The sequence below is a fragment of the Neophocaena asiaeorientalis genome, unplaced genomic scaffold (assembly GCF_003031525.2).
Source record: "Neophocaena asiaeorientalis asiaeorientalis breed wild unplaced genomic scaffold, Neophocaena_asiaeorientalis_V1.1 scaffold132, whole genome shotgun sequence".
In the NCBI taxonomy this organism is placed as follows: Eukaryota; Metazoa; Chordata; class Mammalia; order Artiodactyla; family Phocoenidae; genus Neophocaena; species Neophocaena asiaeorientalis.
In genome coordinates, this window is record NW_020173393.1 from 2087860 (window position 1) to 2109394 (window position 21535).

Sequence of the window (21535 nt, forward strand, 5' to 3'; positions counted from 1 at the left end):
CCTGTGCATGGAAATCAGTTCTTCCCCAACCTCAGGACCAAAACTGAGGCCGGTGTATGTCCTAAAGGAGACTCCTTCCCACCAAGGGGACCCTAACCAGTGTTGTATGTGTCTGACAGACAGACTGATTCATTAACTGATTGGCCAGCTGGCTGACTGGCTCACGAATTGACCCACTGTCTACCTGAGCGTACAGAGCTGGGGGTGGAGGATCCCTGGCTCTGTCCCAGCCTCCATCCCAGTTCGGAGGAGCGCTCTCTACTTCCTCAGGATGCGTGTCCTCAAGCTCAAATCTCCGTGGTCCCCGTTTCCAAGACTCTACTTCCTCACCTGACTCTTGCTCGAATACAGGATCCATGCATTTGCGGCCACAATAGTTGTAGCAGCATTTTTGCCTTCGTGGACACTGCCAGTCATCCTGGCATTCAGTGGGTTCATATCCAATGCACTTCCCAGGGCGTACGAAGGGGCAGACTCCAGGTTTACACTCTCCTGAAAGGTAAGAACAAAGGAGGAAGAAGAAGCTGATGCTGAGTCATGACCACAATCCTGGAGAAGGAATCAGCTTCCCAGGAGAGGAGAGAAAACCTAACCCAGGTGGCTGACCCCAAAGGAATAAAGGGAACTATTAGGATTCTAGTTTCAAGGCAGGTGTGGGGCAGTGCTTAGCTCAGCCAGCCACTCAGCCAAGAGGGAGTCAATGGCACAAGAAAGAAGGTATAGATGGTAGTGTGTTACTAGATGTGTTAAGAGGGACACTTTGTAGAGTTTGCCAATTTCCATGGTGTAAATATTCCCATCATGGCTAATTTCAAGCTACCAATGTGCCATCAACTAGCTCCCAAAAGTCTTGAAGATTTTACAATCAGCCATTGCAAGTCAGTATAGGCCAGGTCCAGTAAGTGCTAACTAGAGCTCATGGTCAGGTAGCCCTTGCCCAGGTTTGCCTGGGAGGGAGGCAGGACAGTGATACCAGGAGAGGCCACTCATCAGAGATTAAATAAAAGAGAACAGATCTACTGGGAAGGAGATAGAGAAAGAGAGAATGACTGTTAAAATAAGAAACATTAAGAGAAAAAGAGACCAATTTGGAAAATTAAAAAAGATAGTGACCAAAATCATGTGACAGAGAAAAAGAGAGATTAAAAAAACAAACAAAACAGTGAAGAAGGAGCTATAGAGAAAGAAAAATAAGAAATACAGGGGCTGGGGTAAACAGGTCCATCTAGTGAAAGGTAAATTTTTAGATGTGCAGAAACTCCCTTAGTTGAAGTCCTCAGAGAGATGCTTGAAATTAGGGGCCATAGGCCCGACCATTGGAATGGTGACTTCAGGGTCAGCCCCCAGGCTACAAGGAAGAGGCTATTCCCACTCTGAGCTATCACTGACTCAGGCACCTGCGTATGGCCTGAGAGAGTCCACCTCACCTTTGAAACCACCTTCCACAACCCAGGGCGTCAGGAATCCAAAGGCAAATATCACCAGGAAGACAGTAAGGCTGCTAGGCTTCATCCTGAGGGCAGGTGGAGCTGTGGTAGCCAGTGCTGGCTTCACCCTTTATACCCGCTCCTACGAGTGTGGTCCCGCCAGAACCGCCCTGAGCCTTCCCAGCTGCTATTTCATAAGCCCAACATTCAGGTGAGGACAGGGACCAAGTCATCCCGAGTGTTGCTGGCTGTTTCTGCCCTTAGGCAAGAGTGTGAGGCCTAGGAAGGGAAATGCAGGACTTGGAGGGGGAGGTGTCACCAGGCTGGTCAGGAAGCCATTCAGGAACAAGCTAGAGGCCCACCCACTTATAGGGTGGAGTAGGGGAGGGGGCAAAGAGGGCAGAACAGGGCATTACAAAGGAGCTTCTTAGGGGCTTCCCTGATGGCACAGTGGTTAAGAATCTGCCTGCCAATGCAGGGGACATGGGTTCGAGCCCTGGGCCGGGAAGATCCCACATGCTGCAGAGCAACTAAGCCCTTGCGCCACAGCTACTGAAGCCCACGCGCCTAGAGCCCGTGCTCTGCAACAAGAGAAGCCACCGCAATGAGAAGCCCAAGCACCGCAATGAAGAGTAGCCCCCACAACTAGAGAAAGCCCACGCTGCAACGAAGACCCAACGCGGCCAAAAATAAGATAAATAAATTAAAAAAAAAAAAAAAAAGGAGCTTCTTAGAAACCTGAAGCAATCAGCTAGCTGGGACGTCTCTAAGTGCCCTGACTTTCCCACACTCTGGGACTCTTGGGCGTTGCCACATTTGTTGCAACGAAGACCTAACGCAGCCAAAAATAAGATAAATTAAATAAAAAAAAAAAAGGAGCTTCTTAGAAGCCTGAAGCAATGGGCTAGCTGGGACGTCTCTAAGTGCCCTGACTTTCCCACACTCTGGGACTCTCGGGCGTTGCCACATTTGTTGCCAGATTACCCAGCGCCACTCTCTTCCCTGAATGGCAGGTGACATTTTCTCTTGCTTTCTCCTGACTTGTTTCGATGTAATACCTGCAGTGCCAGCCACACAGAGAATTCTTGCTGAATGACAGGTGAAGAGGAGACAGCAAGCAAAACCTCTTTGGGCCTCAGCCTTCCCAGCTGTGAAGTAGGAATAATAGTAACTGACTAGATCACAGAGGGGGACTTGAGTTGAAAAGGGTGGAAGGACACTGAAGGGTGAACACACTACCCCTTAGCACTGTGGTTGGAAGTGAAATTAATGTGAAGCCAATCACATTTAAGCCACATTTCCTGAGATAAACCAACAGGGCTCTTCTCAGCAGTCAGCTGAATAGCAAGTTAAAAAAGGAGTGTTAGGGCTTCCCTGGTGGTGCAGTGGTTGAGAGTCCGCCTGCCGATGCAGGGGACGCGGGTTCATGCCCCGGTGCGGGAAGATCCCACGTGCCGCGGAGCGGCTGGGTCCGTGAGCCATGGCCGCTGAGCCTGCGCGTCCGGAGCCTGTGCTCCGCGACGGGAGGGGCCGCAGCAGTGAGAGGCCCGCGTACCGCAAAATAAAAAAGGAGTGTTAGTTAACATGCTCAAAAAATTCTCCCACACCCTAGAATTACCCCCACTCCTTTTTCATGATTATAATGGACATTTATTGGACATTGGCTACATGCCGAGAAATTCATATGGGACAATTCTAAACAGCAAAAGAAAGCCTATTAAGATGAAACCAAGGAAAAAATGCATGAAATACAGAAAATAGAACGTAGGAGCAGAAAAGAAGAGCGCCCCCATGATGATGGTGACAGAAGATAACAGCATGACAGTTGAGTGCCAGAAATACGGACAGAACAAGCTAGAGGTTACCAGTGGAGAGAAGGGAGGGGGGAGGGGCAATATAGGGGGAGGGGACTAAGAGGTACAAACTATTATGCATAAAATAAGCTACAAGGATATACTGTACAACCTGGGGAATATAGCCAATATTTTACAATAACTATAAATGAAGTATAAACCTTAAAAATTCTGAATCCCTATATTATACACCTGTAAATTATATAATATTGTACATCAATGCTACTTCAACAACAAAAAAATTTTTTAAAGAAATTTAAGGAGAAAAAATAAAAGCATTACAAATTTGCTATTTAAAAAAGGAAAAAAAGGGACTTTCCTGGTGGTGCAGTTGTTGAGAGTCCGCCTGCCAATGCAGGGGACACGTGTTCGAGCCCTGGTCCGGGAGGATCCCACATGCTGCGGAGTGGCTGGGACCGTGTGCCACAATTGCTGAAGCCCGTGTGCCATAGCTACTGGGGCCTGCGAGCCTGGAGCCCATGCTCCGCAGCGGGAGGGGCCCGCGTGCTGCGGTGAGGGTTGGCCCCTGCTTGCTGCACCTGGAGGGGGCCCGTGCACAGCAACGAAGACCCAGTGCAGCCAAAAATAAATAAATAAATAAGAAAAACAATACAGAGCTACCAGCCCAGATTGGAGGGAGTCAGAGGGCTCCAGGAAATTCATCTTCTGGAAGGTGAAATTAATAGAACATCTATGAATATGATATAAATACACACACATATGAATACATGGAGAGGCGATTTGGGGGATTTGTGGTTGAATAGGCAATACGTACATAGAAAACCAAGCAAACGCAAAACCAGACAATTTTTTCACATCAGAGAAAATTAAAAAGCTGTGCCAGAAGGGAAAAGTGGTTTGGTTTACTACATAGTTCAACTGTAACAAGTGTTTACATAGTCATAATACTGTAAGCAGTAGTGCTGATGAAATCACAATTATCATATAACATTGATGGGAGGGAGGGGAGTGGAAGTGCTGGAGGTGTAGGGAGCAAAGAGGTGGACAAAAATCTCGTTTTCAGTCATGGGAAGTCAATGGATTATATCGAAAACTGAAAAGTCTAGATGTAGCATTATTATTACAACAATGAATATTACTTAGAGACAGGGATACAAGTGTCAAGATGATAAAGTAAAAGCGGTCCTCTCTAGGGGGAGGGTGGTGGTAAGCAACCTCTATGCTTCACAACATGCTTTGTGAACTATGTGACTCTTTAGTCTATCTGCGTGTATAACTTTGACAAAAGTGAAAAGTATTTAAAAAGAGAGCCTGTTATCTCACATAGCTCCCCATGAAGATGTACAATCACCCAGGCAAAGCACTAAGCATTATTCTTCTCACAATAGGGTTCTTTTATATGAAAGACTCCGAATTGGGAGCCCTTGGTGGGCTCATTTACTTAACAGTGTTTTCTCAAAGAGCAGAAGTTTTTAATTTTGATGACAGCCCACTCAATATTTTCTTCATCATGCTTTTGGTGTTATATCTGAGAAATTATTGCATAACCCAAGGTCGCAAAGATTTTCTCCTTATGTTTTCTTCTGCAGGTTTTATAGTTTTACTTTTTGCATTTATGTCTATGATCCATTTTGAGTTAGTTTTTGCAAATGACGTGGAAGTATGGATCAAGATTCATATTTTTGTATATGGGAGTCCAATTGTTCCGGCATCATTTGTTAAAAAGACTATTATTTCTCCAATGAATTCCCTTTGCACTTTTGTCAACAGTCAATTGGCTACGTATGTGTGAATCTACTTCTGCACTGTCCATTGCTCTATGTGTGTATCCTTTTGTCAATACCACAATGTCTTCATTACTATAGTGCTGTGGGCTGAATGTTTGTGTTCCCTCAAAATTCCTGTGTTGAAGCCCTAACCCCCAATGTTGTGGTATCAGGAATTGGGGCCTTGGGGAGGTGATGAGGTCTTGAGGGTAGAGCACTTATGAATGGGATCGGTGCATTTATAAGAAAAGATATGAGAGAGATGACCTTTCTCCCTCTGGCAGGATACAGCAAGAAGGTGGCCATCTACAAACCAGGAAGAGGAATCTCTCCAGACACCAAATCTGCCGGTGCCTTGAGTTTGGACTTCCCAGGCTCCAGAACAGTGAGAGATAAGTTTCTGTTGTTAAACCAAGCCAGTTTATGTTATTTTTTTTTATAGCAGTCTGAGTGGATTAAGACATGTAGCTTTACAGTAAGTCTCTTCCGTTTTTTTTTTCTAAACATTTTTTAGCAATAAAGTATTTTTTAATTAAGGTCTTGATTTCAGCCAAAATTTTTGGCTATTTTTGATGATTAGATCTTATAGCTATTAACCCTTCTGTGCCCTGTCCATAGTCCCAGGGCACTCTCCACTCCAGTATATGCCAGTGGCATCTACTATAATCCTGCAATACTCTGTCTGAGGGGTTTCAGGGAGCAGCCATCAGCAAATGACAGATTGGAGCTGGAGGATAAATACCTCCTCTTTCTCATCCAGGGTGGGAAATTCTAAGGCAAGTTCTATAAAATCTTCCAGAGTTTTCCAACAGAATGAGCCCCAGTTGCCCACAGCAGTAAACTTCTCAGCACTGCACACTTTTTGGCTTCTGTCCATTCCCCATCTCACAAAGCCATTCTCTGAAAAATGCTTCTGGATCACTTCCCAAGTGAATTATTTGCCCTCAAATTATTGCCTCAGGGTCTGCTTCCAGGAGAACTCAACCAAAGATAAATCCCAGCATCTAGCTCAGTAACAGGCCTGTGTAGACTGCAATTGTCGTCAGAAGGATGACGATTGCTATACAGTTTGGGAACCTGACATATGATATGTGTGTTGAATGAATGAAACGATAAATGATTCATTGAGTGAACCCATGAAGGAAGCGCTATTAGCCACCCTCCAATCCCTCCCTCCCAGTTCATGCTAGTCCTTGGGGACAGTCATCTGTGTCCAGATTTTTACAGTGTTCCTTTCACACATTTGGAAAAGGTTCTCTGAAATATTCCAACAATCTCTAAGGGGAATGGAGGACCACTTCGCCGTGAGGCTGGCTACTTGAGATAGTGGTCTCATGCCAGCAAGTTGGTGGTGGGCAGCAGGGCTGAAACCTGCCAAATTGGGCCAAAAGATAGAGACTGGGAAACATGGTGAAAACAAGGGAGGGTGACATCAACCACACCCTCTCTCTACCTGTCATCTACTGGATGACAACTGTGGCCGTCAGATCTCCTCCCATCAGAAATGAGCTTCACAGGTGAATTTCTTGCTGCAGGGTTTTTTTCCTCTCCAGCTCTTCCCAGATGGATCTTTTGAAATGTACGTAAGGTTGGAAGGTCCTCGCAAACATCCCCATAATTCTGTTGAGTCTGTGGATATAAACTCGTACAATGTTATGCCATTGAGACTTCACCATTGTTTGTTAATGCAGCACGAAGGACATGATTATGTGTGTGCTTGGATATGTATTTGGTCGCATATAATCATGTATGCAAACTGAAATAAGATATCCATTGTCAGATATCAGATTGGCCAGAGTTTTGCCGTCTGACAATATATTATTAAGCTGTGGGGAAACAGAGACATATATTGCTGGCAGAAGGGAAAATCGGTTCATCCACTTGGCAGAATTGCTTGTTTTTTTCTACAAGAACAACCTAGCCTTGCCAAAAGGAAAAGCTAAAAAGCAATTTGAATTTTAAGTATTGTCAGGGAGAAAGAAAGTTTTCTCCACCCTTTCTAGGTTCTTCCGGCTGGTCTATGAATTAAATTGACATGAGGCAGATCAACAGGTGAAAATCAAACAAAAGCTTAGTAACACGTACACATGGGAGAGACCCAGGAAAACTGAGTAACTCGCCAGAATGACTGAAGCCCTCACCTTAAATACCATCTTCAGCTAAAGACAAAGGAGGAAGGATGTTGGGGACAGCAGTTTGGAATTTCAAAGAGGAGGAAAGCAATCCATATGGAGATGGAGAAGCAAATGTTTGGTAAACAAATGTTTGCTGGGCCGTACAGAAATAGTGGACACGTAGAGGAATTTAAAAAAAAACAAACAGACCTTGCTAGGTTCCTCCCTGTCTACACACTTAGTTCATACTACAGTTTTCTCTGGTGATGGCTCCCTTCCTGGAACAGGTCCTCTATCTACATTTCTTTTATTTCTTTTTAAAATTTTATTTATTTACTTATTTAAGTATAGTTGATTTACAATGTTGTGTCGGTTTTGAGTGTGCATCAAAGATTTAGTTATGCGTGTATCTGTGTCTACTCTTTTTCAGATTCTTTTCCCTTATAGGCTATTACAAAATACTGAGTAGAGTTCCCTGTGCTATGCAGTAGGTCCTTGTTGGTTATCTATTTTATATATAGTACTGTGCAAATGTGAATTCCAAACTCCTAATTTATCCCTCCCCCTCTTTTCCCTTTGGTAAGCATAAGTTTGTTTTCTATGTCTGTGGATCTATTTCTGTTTCGTATATACATTCATTTGTATCATTTTTTTAAAAGATGTGGTATATATATATATATAATGGAATACTACTCAGCTATAAAAGAGAATGAAATAATGCCATTTGCAGCAACATGGATGGACCTAGAGATTATCATACTAAGAGAAGTAAGTCAGACAAAGACAAACATCATACGATATTGCTTATATGTGAAATCTAAAAAAAAATGTTATCTACATGTCTCTTAGGCAATTAGAGGGAAGGTCAAAGGTTCTTCCTGAGTCTTTTGGGCCTTAAAAATAATCAGCCTAGGGCTTCCCTGGTGGCACAGTGGTTCAGAGTCCGCCTGCCGATGCAGGGGACACGGGTTCGTGCCCCGGTCCGGGAGGATCCCACGTGCTGCGGAGCGGCTGGTCCCGTGAGCCACGGCCGCTGAGCCTGCGCGTTCTGGAGCCTGTGCTCCGCAACGGGAGAGGCCGCACTGGTGAGAGGCCCACGTACCGCAAAAAAAAAAAAAATAATAATCAGCCTAAATTAATCTTCATGCCAAAGAGGCACGATTTGGGGTGGCAAATTTTGCTTGCCTACAGTATATATAGCTTAGGGGAAGAGCATGCCCACTGGTACTAGGATTCATGCTATAGGAGAGAGGCTCTATGTTAACACCCACTCCCAGCTACCAGGGCAGACTCTATGAATCACAGATGCTGGGTATGTAGAGAGAACCATGTGCTTTTTATTCATTCTCTGATCAAAACACATTTTCTGTGCTCAGCCCTTTTTTGGGTGTCAGGGCTACACAAAAGACCAGACACAGAGGAAGTATTCATGGTAGAACCAAGGTTTCGTAGGAATGGACTCCCTGGATCACTCATACCAGGAATCCTCAGCTTCACCACGTGGGCAATCATCCGTCTGCAGAAAGAACATTCGATGAGAGCTCCCACTGTGGGACAGCCACCTTACCTCCAGATCCTCCACCTTAAGGGGGACCTCTGGCCGTCAAGTTCCAAGACCACTTGGGGCAGGAAAGAAGAGGCCCGAGGTGGCAGAGTGAAAGGATCCCTGGTCTTGGGGTCAATCCTAGCTATTCACTGACTCAGGATTCTCAGCAGGAAAGTCAGGACACTGGCTGGAGGAGCCTTGAGGGGCCCCCAACTCTGGTGGTGCTGCTGGGCTTTAATCACCCAGAACCCAGAGGAGGAAATCAGTGCCCACAGCGCTTTATGGATGACAAAGCCCTGTGTAGGGTGTCATACGGATGAATGTGGTCATGTCCATTTTGCAGAGGGAAAAACTGAGGTTCAAAGAGATACAGTCATCCTCCATAATCATACTGTAAACAAGAAGCAGTTCTTATTCCAATTCAAGGTTCCTGTGCCCTGGACCACAGCTCCCTGCTTCTTTTCCAGTCCAAGATGACCTTCCTTCCAGGGTCTTCGGAGGGGAGAAAGCACCGTGCCAGGTAACCCTGTGGGAAACCTTGCCTGGGACAAGGGTGGTGTTAATTGCAGGTAGGCCTTGCAAAGGCTCTGCCAGACATAACTAGGCAGGCAGCCACTCCCCATAGGTCTGGGGTACCGGGATACTGAGGCCAACTGGATCGAAGGACTTTGATCTGAGCTTGGACTTCTTCCTTACCCTCTATGGGGTAGATACATTGCTTGCCTACACAGGACGTTATCAGTTTTGTGCTTTTTTTTTTTGCCATGTTTTTGGCAATTATTATCTTGGCTCCTTTCCTATATTATTCCTGGATTTCATCTCTCTCTCTCTTTGTCTCTCTCTCTCTTTGTTGTTACATCCTGCATTTTATTGGAGCACATTCTCCAGTAGATTCCTGAGGAATGGTACCTAGGAAGAAAATATTTTGAGACATTGCACTTTGGGAAACATCTGTATTTTACCTTCACACTTGGTTGATATTTTGCCTTAGAATAAGGTTATAAATAATTTCACTCAAAATGTTGAGAATTTTGCTTTTGTTCTGATTTCCGGTGTTCCTACTGAGAAGTCAAATGACATCCTGATTCCCCATCCTTTGAATGCGATGTGACTCTCTTTCTCACCCATCTCATAGCTTATAGAATCTTCTCTTTATCCTTGATGTTCTGTTTCACAATGATTAGCCTTAATGTCGGTGGGTTTTTTTTGTTTTATGTTTGTGAACTGGGTACTCACTAAGCATTTCAATTCTGGGATGTTTTATAATTTCTTTTTTTTAAAATAATTTCTTTAATAATTTTACCACCACCATTTTTGTGATTCCTTTTAAGAAAGTTTCATTAAGCCAGATTTGATCTTAGTGATTGATTGTCTAAATTTCTTATTTTTCCATCTTATTTCCATCTCTCTAACTTGTAATTCTAGTCTCTGAATGGTTTCCTCATATTTATTTTCCCCCACTCTTTTTAGAATTTTTAACCTCATCTGTCATTATTCTCATTCTTTGATTGTCCTTTTTAAAAACTATCATTCATGTTGCAGCAGTATCTCTTCTCCTCTGTTCCTTGCAGAACCTCTGGTTCCTCTGGTCCTTTTTTTTTTTTTTCGGTATGCGGGCCTCTCACTGTTGTGGCCTCTCCCATTGCAGAGCACCGCAGGCTTTGGACGCGCAGGCTCAGCGGCCATGGCGCACGGGCTTAGTTGCTCCGTGGAATGTGGGATCGTCCCGGACCGGGGCACGAACCCGTGTCCCCTGCATCGGCAGGCGGACTCTCAACCACTGCGCCAACAGGGAATCCCCATTTATTATTTTTAAAAACCATATGTGCATTTGATAAACTGAAAAATGCAGTAACACCTTCTCAATAGAGAATCTCAAAGGCTTTTCCATTAAGATTAAGGAGAAGGTGAGGATGTCCACTAACTTCACTACTATTTCCTATTGTATTGGAAGAAATAGCCAATGTATTGCACAGGATTTTAAAAATTAGAAATAAAATGATCATTGTAGATAACATGATCGTGTATCTATAAAAGCCGAGAGATTCCATGTTAAATCTAATGTGTATAAATGATAAAATCATTTAATAGTATTTTATATTAGCATCAAAAGTCATTGATATTCTTACACATAAACAAGAAGTTAGAAGATTTAATGTAAGAGAACGTCCCATTTACAATACAACAAAACACTTAAACACTAGAAATAAATGGCATGGGTAATTATCAAAATTTTAAAATATTTCTCAAAGACTCAAAAGTATACTTAAACGGGAAGACATCCCTTGTTGTTGGATGGAGTGATTACGGCATAACAAAAATGTCAAATTTCTTCATTAATATAATGTCAATAAAGTACCAATAATTTTTGAGGAGTTGATTCTCAACTTCATATAAAAGTGGGAAACCCCTAAAAAAGAAAATCATCAAAAAGACTAGCCTTACCGTATGTTAGAAGACACTATAATGTCCCTATAGTTAAAGCACTGTGGAATCGGTATATGAATAGAAAACTACACATTGAAGCTATCCTGTTTCCTGCCTGCCAGACTGGCCAAAATTCAAGAACTTGACAACAAACTCCATCAAAAAGACTATGAAGAAATAATCTTTCTCAGACATAGCTGGTAGGAATCCAAAATACTGCAGTTCCTGGGGACTTGAACTGAGCAAATGTTTAACAAAACTACATGTTTTTATCCTTTCAACAGTCTAACTTCTAGGAATCTACCCTGAAAACATATGTCAACCATCACGCTAACATAATTTGTAACGTCATTCGTAATGGCAAAGGATTGCTTATCTGTGCAGGACAAGGAAATGGGATGAGTAAACTGTGATATATCCACACAATAGAATATTTGGGCACTATAGAACGAGGAAGTTCTCTAAGAGCTGAGATGGAGTAATTGTCAATTATATTGTTTAGTGACAGCGATGTATAAAGTAAGATATCCTTCATGTAAGAAACAAATCCAAATAAGAATATATATATATATATGATGAAAATATAAGAAAGATAAACCAGAAAGGAATAAAATTGTTACCTATAAGGGTTGGGTGGAAGTGGAGTGAAGGATAGGGATGGGAAAAGACTTTTATGACGGTATCTTTTTATGTAATTTTTATTTTCCCTCCAGCTTTATTGAGGTATAATTGACATAAAACATTGTGTAAGTTTAAGGTGTACAATGGGATAATTTGATACCCTTATATACTGTAAAATGCTTACCACAATAAGGTTAGTTAGCACGTTCTTTATCTCACATAATTACCATTTTATTGTAATTTTACCATTTTATTACAGTGAGAAAATATCTACATTTTATTACAGTGAGAAAAGCTCTACTTTCATAGCAACTTTCAAGTGTACAATAGTTTTGTTATCTGTAATCACCATGCTGTACATCGATCCCTGAAAATTACTCATTTTTTGGGGGTAACTTATTCATCTTTTGACGGGAAGTTTGTACTCTTTGACCATCGCCCATTTCCCCTACCGCTCAGCCTCTGGCAACCACCATTCTATGCTCTGTTTCCGTGAGTTCGATGTTTTTAGATCCCACGTTTAAGTGAGATATTTGTCTTTCTTTGTCTGACTTATTTTACTTAGCACGATGCCCTCTAGGTCCATCCATGTTGTTACACGTGGCAAAATTTCCTTCTTTCTTTTTTTTGGCTGGACAATATTCCATCATGTATGTGTACCACTTCTTCATCCATTCAGCTGTCAGTGAATATTTAGGTTGTTTTCGTGTCTTGGCATGGGAGTACAGATATGTTTTCTAGATAGTGATTTTATCTCCTTTGGATATATACCCAGAAGTGAGATTGCTGGATCATATGGTAGTTCTGTTTTTAATTTTTTGAAGAACCTCCGTATTGTTTTTCATAGTGACCGCACCAATTTACATTGCTGCCAAGAGCGCATGAGGGTTCCCTTTCCTCAACAGCACTTGTTATTTCTTGTCTTTTTATGGTGGCCATTCTAACAGATGTGAGGCAATATCTCATTGTGGCTTTGGTTTGCATTTCCATGATGATTAGTGATGTTGAGTTCCTTTTCATGTAGTTGCCATTTGTATGTCTTCTTTGGAAAAAAGACTATTCAAGTCCTCTGTCCATTTTTTAATTGGATGGTTTGTTTTTATTTTTGCTATTGATTACATGAATTCTTTATAGATTTTGGATATTAGCTCCCGTATCAGATATACGATGTGAAAATATTTTCTTTCCTCCCATAAGTTACCTTTTCATTTTGTCGATTGTTGATTTTGCTGTGCAGCTTTTTAGTTTGATGTAGTCCCATTTATTGATTTTTGCTTTGGTTGCTCTGATTTCGGTGTTGTATCCAAAAAATCATTGCCAAGACTGATGTCAAGGAGTGTTTTCTCTATGTTTTTTCCTAGTAGCTTAATGATTTCAGGTCTTAAGTGTAAGTCCTAACTCCATTTCAAACTAATTTCTGTGAGTGGTGTAGGTAGCGGTTCAATTTCTTTCTTTTGCGTGTGGATATCCAGTTTTCCCAGTGCCATTTATTGAAAAGACCATCCTCTCCCCACTGAGCATTCTTGGCTCCCCTATCAAACATTAATGGACCATATATGTGAGGGTCCATTTCATTCAACTGTGTCAGAGAGGTACTGTCACCCTCCCGAGGCAATATGTCAGTCAGAAGCAAAGCTGACATTCAGACCTGGGTCTCATGAGCCCTGAGCCAGGGCTGCTTCTCTAAGCTTCTCCAGGCTCTCTCCCCCCCGGGGCCTAGGTGAGAGGTCAGGCATAGAAGCACTGCCAATGTGGTCCTCTGAGGTTTTGTGCCCAGGAGACAGCGGGAGATGGTGTTGAAGGGCAGAGGTTCTGCTGAGGCAGGCCCCCTGCCACAGAGGGCAGAGTTTCAGGGGACTTAGGCCACACTGAGGGAGAGTGATGGCAGGTGGGTCAGAGATCTGAGCCTGGCTGTCTTCTTACTTCCTTAGGGACAATACACCACTTCCTATACTTGCCCTTGTAGCACTGCGGGCTGTGGCAGCGCTGAGCATCATTTTTGCGAGTTTGGAGGGTTGGGCATCTTCCAAGTGCCTTTCATCACTGCACACTTCCCAGGCTTCACCTCATCTTCAGAGAGCAGGTCCAGAGCTTGAGACACTCCTGCTGTCCAGAACCAGAGCCTGCACAGCCTTACCCTGCTCCATGGAAGCCAGCCGCCCCCAGCCCCCAGACTGAGGCCTAAGCATCTCATGAAGGCAGGCCCCATTCCTTTAATCCAGTGCGCCCCCTGCTGGACTGACTGGTGGCTCATCTCCAGTCTGGCTGACGGTTGGTTCCACTATCTGATCAAGCGACCAATAGGATTTACAAAGTTGGCAGCGGCAAAGACCCGGCTAGCCCTTGTCCCCCGCCAGATCGAGAGGGAGCCCCCATCAGCATCCCAAGACCCTCTAGAGGCCCTGCATCTCAGTCTTTGCGCCCTCCTTGCAGATAAAACCCTCTCACAGGTTTAGAACATCTGTAGGATTCCTGCCCTTCATGCAGCCTGCGAGGGTGGCATTTCTTCTTCTCCGAACACTGCGGGTCCTCCTGGCACAGCGGGGGCTGTTAGACTTTGGCCCCAGTAGGGTGGTATGGCGGGTGCAGGGCAGGTTTCAGCTTTCTCTTCCTCAAGAGAAACAACACAGACAAGGAAGGAGGTGGATTTGACAAGGGCCCAAGACACTACCTTCCTAGGAGGATGAAAGGAGCCCCCAGAAACCAAAGGAAGGCTGTAGGGGAACAGTCATGACCATGAGGTGGGCAAGGGGTGGGTGCTAAGGACAGCCTGACAAGGGGCCATGAGACATCGCTGGCTCATGAGGGGATGTGCGGCGTTCCCATTCAGGTGTTCCTGGCCCAGAGAAAGACACAGACACACGGAACAAAATATGACAGAAAGAGGAGAAAATAAAGCATACACATACAAACATTTGACAAACATCGAGAGAGAGAGAGAGAAGGACAGGCAGACAGAGAAAGAGAGCGAGACAGCAAGATAGTAATGAACCAGAAATGAAAAGAAAGGCAGACTGGGCTTCCCTGGTGGCGCAGTGGTTGAGGGTCCGCCTGTCGATGCAGGGGACACGGGTTCGTGTCGCGGTCCGGGAAGATCCCACATGCCGCGGAGCGGCTGGGCCCCTGAGCCACGGCCGCTGGGCCTGCGCATCCAGAGCCTGTGCTCCGCAACGGGAGAGGCCACAACAGTGAGAGGCCCGCGTACCGCAAAAAAAAAAAAAAGAAAAAGAAAGGCAGACAGATACAGAGGGTAAATGAGATGAAGAGCAAGAGAACAAAGGAGATGTGGAGAATGAGAGGGAGATGAAGTATAAGAGAGAGACAAGGAGGTGGAGAGACACACACACACAAAGAATGTGGCAGACAGAGCTGTGTAGCCAAAGGGTCATTTCAGGTGGTCCAGACACACTCCCAGATGAAGTCCTCACAGAGAACTTGGTCCCTATTTGTCAGGGTCTTCTTTCCTGGGATGCCCAATGGAAGGACTGGATTGAGCCCCACCCGTGGAAAGAAAGAGGAGCTCACCCCCAAGCTAGCCAGACGCCCCTCCTTCTCTGCCCTTTCCGAGAGACATGGGACTCCTGGTAGGTGACTTTAGTTCAAGCACTCTCTTTCAGCCAGGCCAACACTTTCTTAATATTGCACTACATTCTGAGACTCTCCCTCCTAAACCCTCTGTCCTTCCCTCCTCCGTCACTAGGAGTCAGCCCTGCATCTGGTCTGATGGCCTTCCTCATCTCCTTGTCACCCATTTACCTCTCACAGGCCTTTTCCCGGATACACTCTTGGTGATCTAATCTTATTCTGACATCTGCCTTCCAGAGGACCCAAGCTCACCCACTCACCTATTTGTTTTGGTTTGAGTTGTTCAGGCAATGAAGGGAAAGGAAGCAGAGAGGCAGAAGAAGATTAGGAAAAGAAAGAACATGTTTTTGTTTTTGTTTTTGTTTTACAGATATTACTATCAAATGAAGAGGGTAATTGGAGTCCATTAGAAACCATTAAAAAGAGTGAGGTCCCCATTTTATTTATTTATTTATTTTTCCCATTCTATTTAAATGACAGTATTCATCATACACCAAAAATTTTATCACTTGCCTGATGAAAAATATATGTCAACTTAAAACATTCTAGGAAATTAGCAGTTCTTCAAAAATGTAAGATGCATGTGTCAAAGAAAAATACATTTTTTTGAAGACCACTCTCCAAGACCTGAAATTCCTGTGTGATTCCGAATCAAGACGGAATCACAGAGCAGAAAGTGAGGAAATGCATGACTAGATAACACTTCATTATTAGGTAAAGGGTCTTAAACCCCAAACTAAGATTCAAGGTTGCTAAGCAGGGCCTCAGACAGGACTTCCTTTTCCTGATTTATAATGGCCTAAATTTTAGACCCTAAAGTAGCCTAGAACTAAGGCCATGTCCTGCTCCATTTCCAACCCCAAAGTCCCAAACCTAGTCCTAGATCATACTACTCCCACAAGTGGAAAGGCAAACAGCCGCTGAACCAGAGACAATGTAGCAAAGAGACTTGCCCTTCAGCCTCAGGATAAGACTGTACATCTTTCATAGCATCCAAACACAGAAACCATGACTCAAAAATGCCCTTGGAATTTAATGAACAGAGAATCTGAGTGTCAGGAGACATTAAAAACCTATCAGAGGGCTTCCCTAGTGGCGCAGTGGTTGAGAATCTGCTTGCTAATGCAGGGGACACGGGTTCGAGCCCTGGTCTGGGAAGATCCCACATGCCGCGGAGCAACTGGGCCCGTGAGCCACAACTACTGAGCCTGCACGTCTGGAGCCTGTGCTCCGCAAAGGAGAGGCCGCGATAGTGAGAGGCCCCCGCACTGCAATGAAGAGTGGCCCCCGCTTGCCACAACTAGAGAAAGCCCTCGCACAGAAACGAAGACCCAACACAGCAAAAATTAATTAATTAATTAATAAACTCCTACCCCCAGCACCTTAAAAAAAAAAAAGACCTATCAGAAAAACAGAAGTGCAGGAACTGGTCAGGACTAAATGTGAAACAGTAGCCCCATTCTTTTTTACAAACCCTAAAGGGTCCCCCACCAAAGACTGAAGACAGAGAAAGGGGGCGGGGGAGAGGAGAGAGACTCAGGAGTCATAGATTTTCACGCAGTTTTAAATACATAACACTTTATTTCTTTGTGTCATTTTCATACGAAGAAGCATTTAACTCTTGATAAAAGGAAGTCTTGGGAATGAGGTAAGCAGGGAAGAACTGGAGCTCAGTTATCCACGTCTGAGACTGGGCTCCCCAGCATTTTCTCAAGCCTGGTGAAGGAGGGGTTTCTACCTGAGGAGAGGAGAGAGAAGCAGATACAGAAAGATGCAAACTGTGGGGGGAACACGGATTGAGTCCCAAGACCACTGTGGTCTGAATCTTGCCAGGTACTCTCCTTCCAAGGGTGCTAAGATGTGCTCCCGAGGAATCAGGGTTCAGGAATTCTAGGTGAGCCATGCTAAAGAATTATAATCTCAGAATCCCTCACCTGACTGTTTAAATGTGAAGAGGAAAGTCCTTCCTTATTATGAGCCGTTAGAAAAAACAATGGCCATGGAAAACAGTCATGATAAAAATTCACTAACGGTTGAGCCGCTTATCTTATCCAAACTTCCTCATCAATTCACAGAAGAATGAGGCCCATAACATGAAAAAAATTGTATTTTCTGAGGAAGGAGGTCTGCTGGGCCTCTTTCTTTACTGTCCTTGAGGCAAGGTTCAGGGCCGATGTCAATTTAAAAGCTCTTATCTCAATGATTTCTAAGGGCACTGAGAGTCCTCCACTCCCTCTGGGACACCTGGTTCTTCTGGAACGTTTCAGGGGCAAAGTGAAGCGGGGTAGATGGGGCTTCTCACCTCAGTCGAAAGTCGGCCACGGCTCCGTACACTGACGTCTGCAGTTGTACACACAACACCTCTTGGACCCACTGCAACCTCTGTCGCGCCGGCACAGAGGTAAGAAGACGAAAGGGCAGGAAAGAAAAAAATCTGGGCAATAGCCAGGTTTCCTGATAGCTGGGGGAAAAACGCCACGGGGTGAGGTGGGAACACCAGGGCATCAGCGCCAGCTTGTCTCATGGATTCCTCGGAGGAGGAAGCGTCCCCCCTCCCCCCGCCCAACCACACCTAGGACCTCCACGCCCACCACGCACCCTTGCGGAATCCAGGCTGTGCCATGTGGAGAAAGAGCAAGAGGAAGACCACAGTGGGCGCCGGGATGCTGCTCAGCTTCATGATGCGAGAAAAGCGTGTGGGTGAACGTGGAGGCTGCTAGATCTCGGTTGATATCGACGCTGGCAGGCAACCGCCGGCAGGGGGAGCTGTAGTTCCTAGGGCCCAGGGTCAAAAGCGCCTGAATTTGACCAGGAGATATCAGCTCTCTCACCCCTGAAAAAGGCACTGTAATGACCTCTGGGGCGTAACTTCTGAAAGTCCACAAGTCCTCAGTCTTCTTCAGGGAGTGGCAGGGCTGGCCTGGCCCTTACTGATTCTTGCTTTATGCAGTGGATTCGGAAGCAGTAGGAGGGAATTGTCTTTGCCAGAGTATTTATCAGGTCTGACAAACTCCCCCCTTCTCACTTTGTATCCAGGACAATTTAACCCCAACCCTCCCAACAGAGTTCAGAAATGCGTACATTTGAAGAGTTTACTTTGAACAAATTAACTTTTGGAACCCACCCAGGTACAAAGACAAGGCCAGATAGTAAGCTATTAGCAAAATAATATGGAGAATATCGTGCATTGGGCACTGCGTAAGTTTAAGTGGTCTAATGAATGTTTTCTACTTTAATGCCTGCCTTTATGTCTCCATTACTTGGTATAAACTTTGTTTGTTACTGAGGTCAAAAGTCTAACTTGAGGTCATTTTGGAATGTGAACCCCAAGCCAAATAACCCTTCTAACTCTTTCTGCACTCCTGTAAAAGTGTGTGTTGTTCCCACTTGCTTGGTGGCAAAGAGAGTATCTATCTTAAGCAATGGTGAGAAACAGACCTATGGATGCACATAGGGGAGCTGGTACCCGGCGGGAGGCAGAGAGAGGCTGAGGAAAAAGATGACTCCCTAGCATAGCAACTCTGTCCACCAACTTCTCACCTGCCTTGCTCTCTCTCTCTCTTTCTTGCTCTCTCTTTCTTTCCTTCTTTAAAGAAGATTTTATTAGAGATATTTGCTGCAATTTTAGGCATTTTACAATAAGAACAATAGATCTCATTCAATGGGTTTTCCACAGCACTGCACATGCCCTTTTAAAAAATTTAGAGTTGAGCTCCAAAGGAAAGTTCTTTTTTTATTGAGGTAAATTTGTTATATAGCAAACTTTTGGGCATTATATAAATTATAATTTGATATTTGTATACACCACAAAGGGATCACCAGCATAAGTCTAGTTACCATTCATCACTATACAATTGATCCCCTTCACCCATCTCACCCTCCCTGCAACCAGCTTCCCCTCTGGTAACCACTGATCTGTTCTCTCCATCTATGTGTTTGTTCTTGTTTTGTTTGTTTGTTCATTTGTTTTATTAGTTAGAGTCCACATATTAGTGAAATCATATGGTATTTGTCATTCTCCGTCTGATTTATTTCACTTAGCGTAATACACTCTAGTTCCATCCATGTTGTCACAAATGCAAGATTTCATTCTCCCACGTCCTTATCAAGGATTATATCTCCCCAGGAGATATAAGCTGCCAATATATCTCAAACTCCTCCGGCCCCCAGCTCTACGTTTCAGGACCTAAATTCCAGCTGAGTGTGGCCAAGAGATAGGGGGCTCCATTCTTCCACCCCAACCCCACTTGTAGGGTTGAGGCTCTACCCCACAGACTGAAGGTCAAGAATGCTGAGGCCACAGCAGCCCTTGGAATGGCTCATTCGTCGGGTGGAGTTTTCATGCCAGGAAATGAATGTCTGTAAGACCAGAGGCTACTGCCTATGCACAGAACCCTGTCTGTAAAACAGGGGTGTCACCTCCAGAGAAGTGAACCACTATCTCCATCACAGCTCCATAGACATAGCTCAGAGATTTTGCCCAGGTTAAGAGGCAGTCTTCAACAACAGAAAGCTCTAAAGCTCTAAAGTTCTAAAGTTCTCCCCAAAGGAACCCACTTTTTTAGGAACAGAGTGGGAAAGTTCAAGCTGGAAGATACTCTTAAAAACAATGGAGAGGGGCTTCCCTGGTGGCGCAGTGGTTAAGGGTCCGCCTGCCAATGCAGGGGACATGGGTTTGAGCCCTGGTCCAGGAAGATCCACATGCCATGGAGCAACTAAGCCACTGAGCCTGTGCTCTAGAGCCCGCGAGCCACAGCTACTGAGCCCATGCGCCACAACTATTGAAGCCCATGGGCCTAGAGCCCGTGCTCCGCAACAAGAGAAGCCACCGCAATTCGAAGTTCACACACCGCAACGAAATGTAGCCCCCGCTCGTAACTAGAGAAAGCCTGCATGCAGCAACGGAGACCCAACACAACCAAAAATAAACAAATAAAATAAATAAATTTATTTTAAAAATTAGAAAAACAGTGGAGATTTTGGTGGTAAGCAATTAGGAGGAAGCTGCCGCTCCATGAGAGCAAAAAACTCAACTACAGGCTAACTAGTTTACCTTAAGTCAGATTTGAAGCAGTTGAGCTGTTCCCAATTAACCACAAGTTTTCTGGCTGCAATGCCCGTTCTGGGAACTTCAGCGAGAATCTCTTGATGATTTCACTAATATCATGCAGCCCCAGAAGTTCTCACCTTTCCCGTGATCCTTGTTCTCTCCTCACCATGACGTGCAGAGTGTGATGAGGCAGTAGGTGGTTTAGAGAATATTGGAGACCTGTTCCAGCCAATCCCCTTTCCTTTTAACAGCTGGTTAAACTACAGGGAATGCTTTAGACAGCTTTCATGTCTTGACTTCTAAGGTTCACACACCCTTCCTATAATGAGGGAGTATCGGACAAGGTCAGTCTTGGGAGTGGGGGGCCGAGGCCACATTCCCCATGGGAGCTGGAAAGTCCAGATGCCTGTTCCCGCTTCCCTCTTTTCAGCCACCACATAGGCAGGAGTTCTCGTTTTAAGAACCCGAGCACAAACGCCACCGTGGATGTGACGACTAGTGATTGTTAGAAGCAGACACAGAGAAAGGAAGAAGCGAGGATTTCTCCTGGCAGCCAATGGCTGCAGCATCTTAACTTCCAGGGAGAGAAGCGCGACGGATGCCCAAGGCTTTGGCGGTGTTGGCTGGACAAGATGTGACATCATCCTGACCGGAGGCAGCGGTGGGGCGCTCTAGCATGATTCAGGAGGAAACAACTCTGGGACAAGTATTATTGAAGAATCAGTGCCTTAGTATCTAAAAACATTCAGCTGCAGACTAGGGAAGACCAAGGACCATCTAGTGTGGAAAAGCTGGGAAGATAACCTGGGATTAAAATAGGGGCAGAAAAATGATTCAGGTCCATTAAAAGTGACCTTGTGAAAGAAATTACTGCTCATAGAGAAACTGATAGAAGAGGTGTCTTGCTGTCTGGTCCGATAAGAGAAGGCACTTTCCCAGGGACATTTCCATGGTGACTAGGGAGTGTGGCCTTCTGTTTCAGAGGTGGCAACATTTGTGCTGTTCTCCTTGTAACTGCCAATGTGAAAAGTCTCTGGAGTTTCATGGAGGGTATCTGACGTTTGTTGACTGCCCACTACATTTCGGTACCTCCCTTTTGAGTTCATATTTGACTCTTGATGGACATTCTGGCTTCCCATTGCAAAGGGTCACTTTCCTTCACTCTGATACCTCGGGCTGTGCGAA

General features: G+C 44.7%; 1 protein-coding gene across 1 annotated transcript; it reads right to left on the reverse strand.

The window, feature by feature from the left end:
- Positions 1-17603: 17603 nt before the first annotated feature.
- On the reverse strand, positions 17604-17980 carry LOC112400823 (WAP four-disulfide core domain protein 15A-like). Its single transcript, XM_024746766.1, has 2 exons — positions 17899-17980; positions 17604-17761 (listed from the first exon to the last, which is right to left on the reverse strand). The coding sequence occupies exons 1-2, from the start codon at positions 17978-17980 to the stop codon at positions 17604-17606; spliced, it is 240 nt and encodes a 79-aa protein (XP_024602534.1).
- Positions 17981-21535: the final 3555 nt, after the last annotated feature.

Excerpts from the sequence above, each read along its gene's own strand:
- LOC112400823 (XM_024746766.1), bottom strand. The coding sequence starts at position 17,980 with ATGAAGCTGAGCAGCATCCCGGCGCCCACTGTGGTCTTCCTCTTGCTC. Across the intron at positions 17,762-17,898 it reads ACAGCCTGGATTCCGCAAGG|CTATCAGGAAACCTGGCTAT; the intron begins GTGCGTGGTGGG and ends TTTTTCCCCCAG.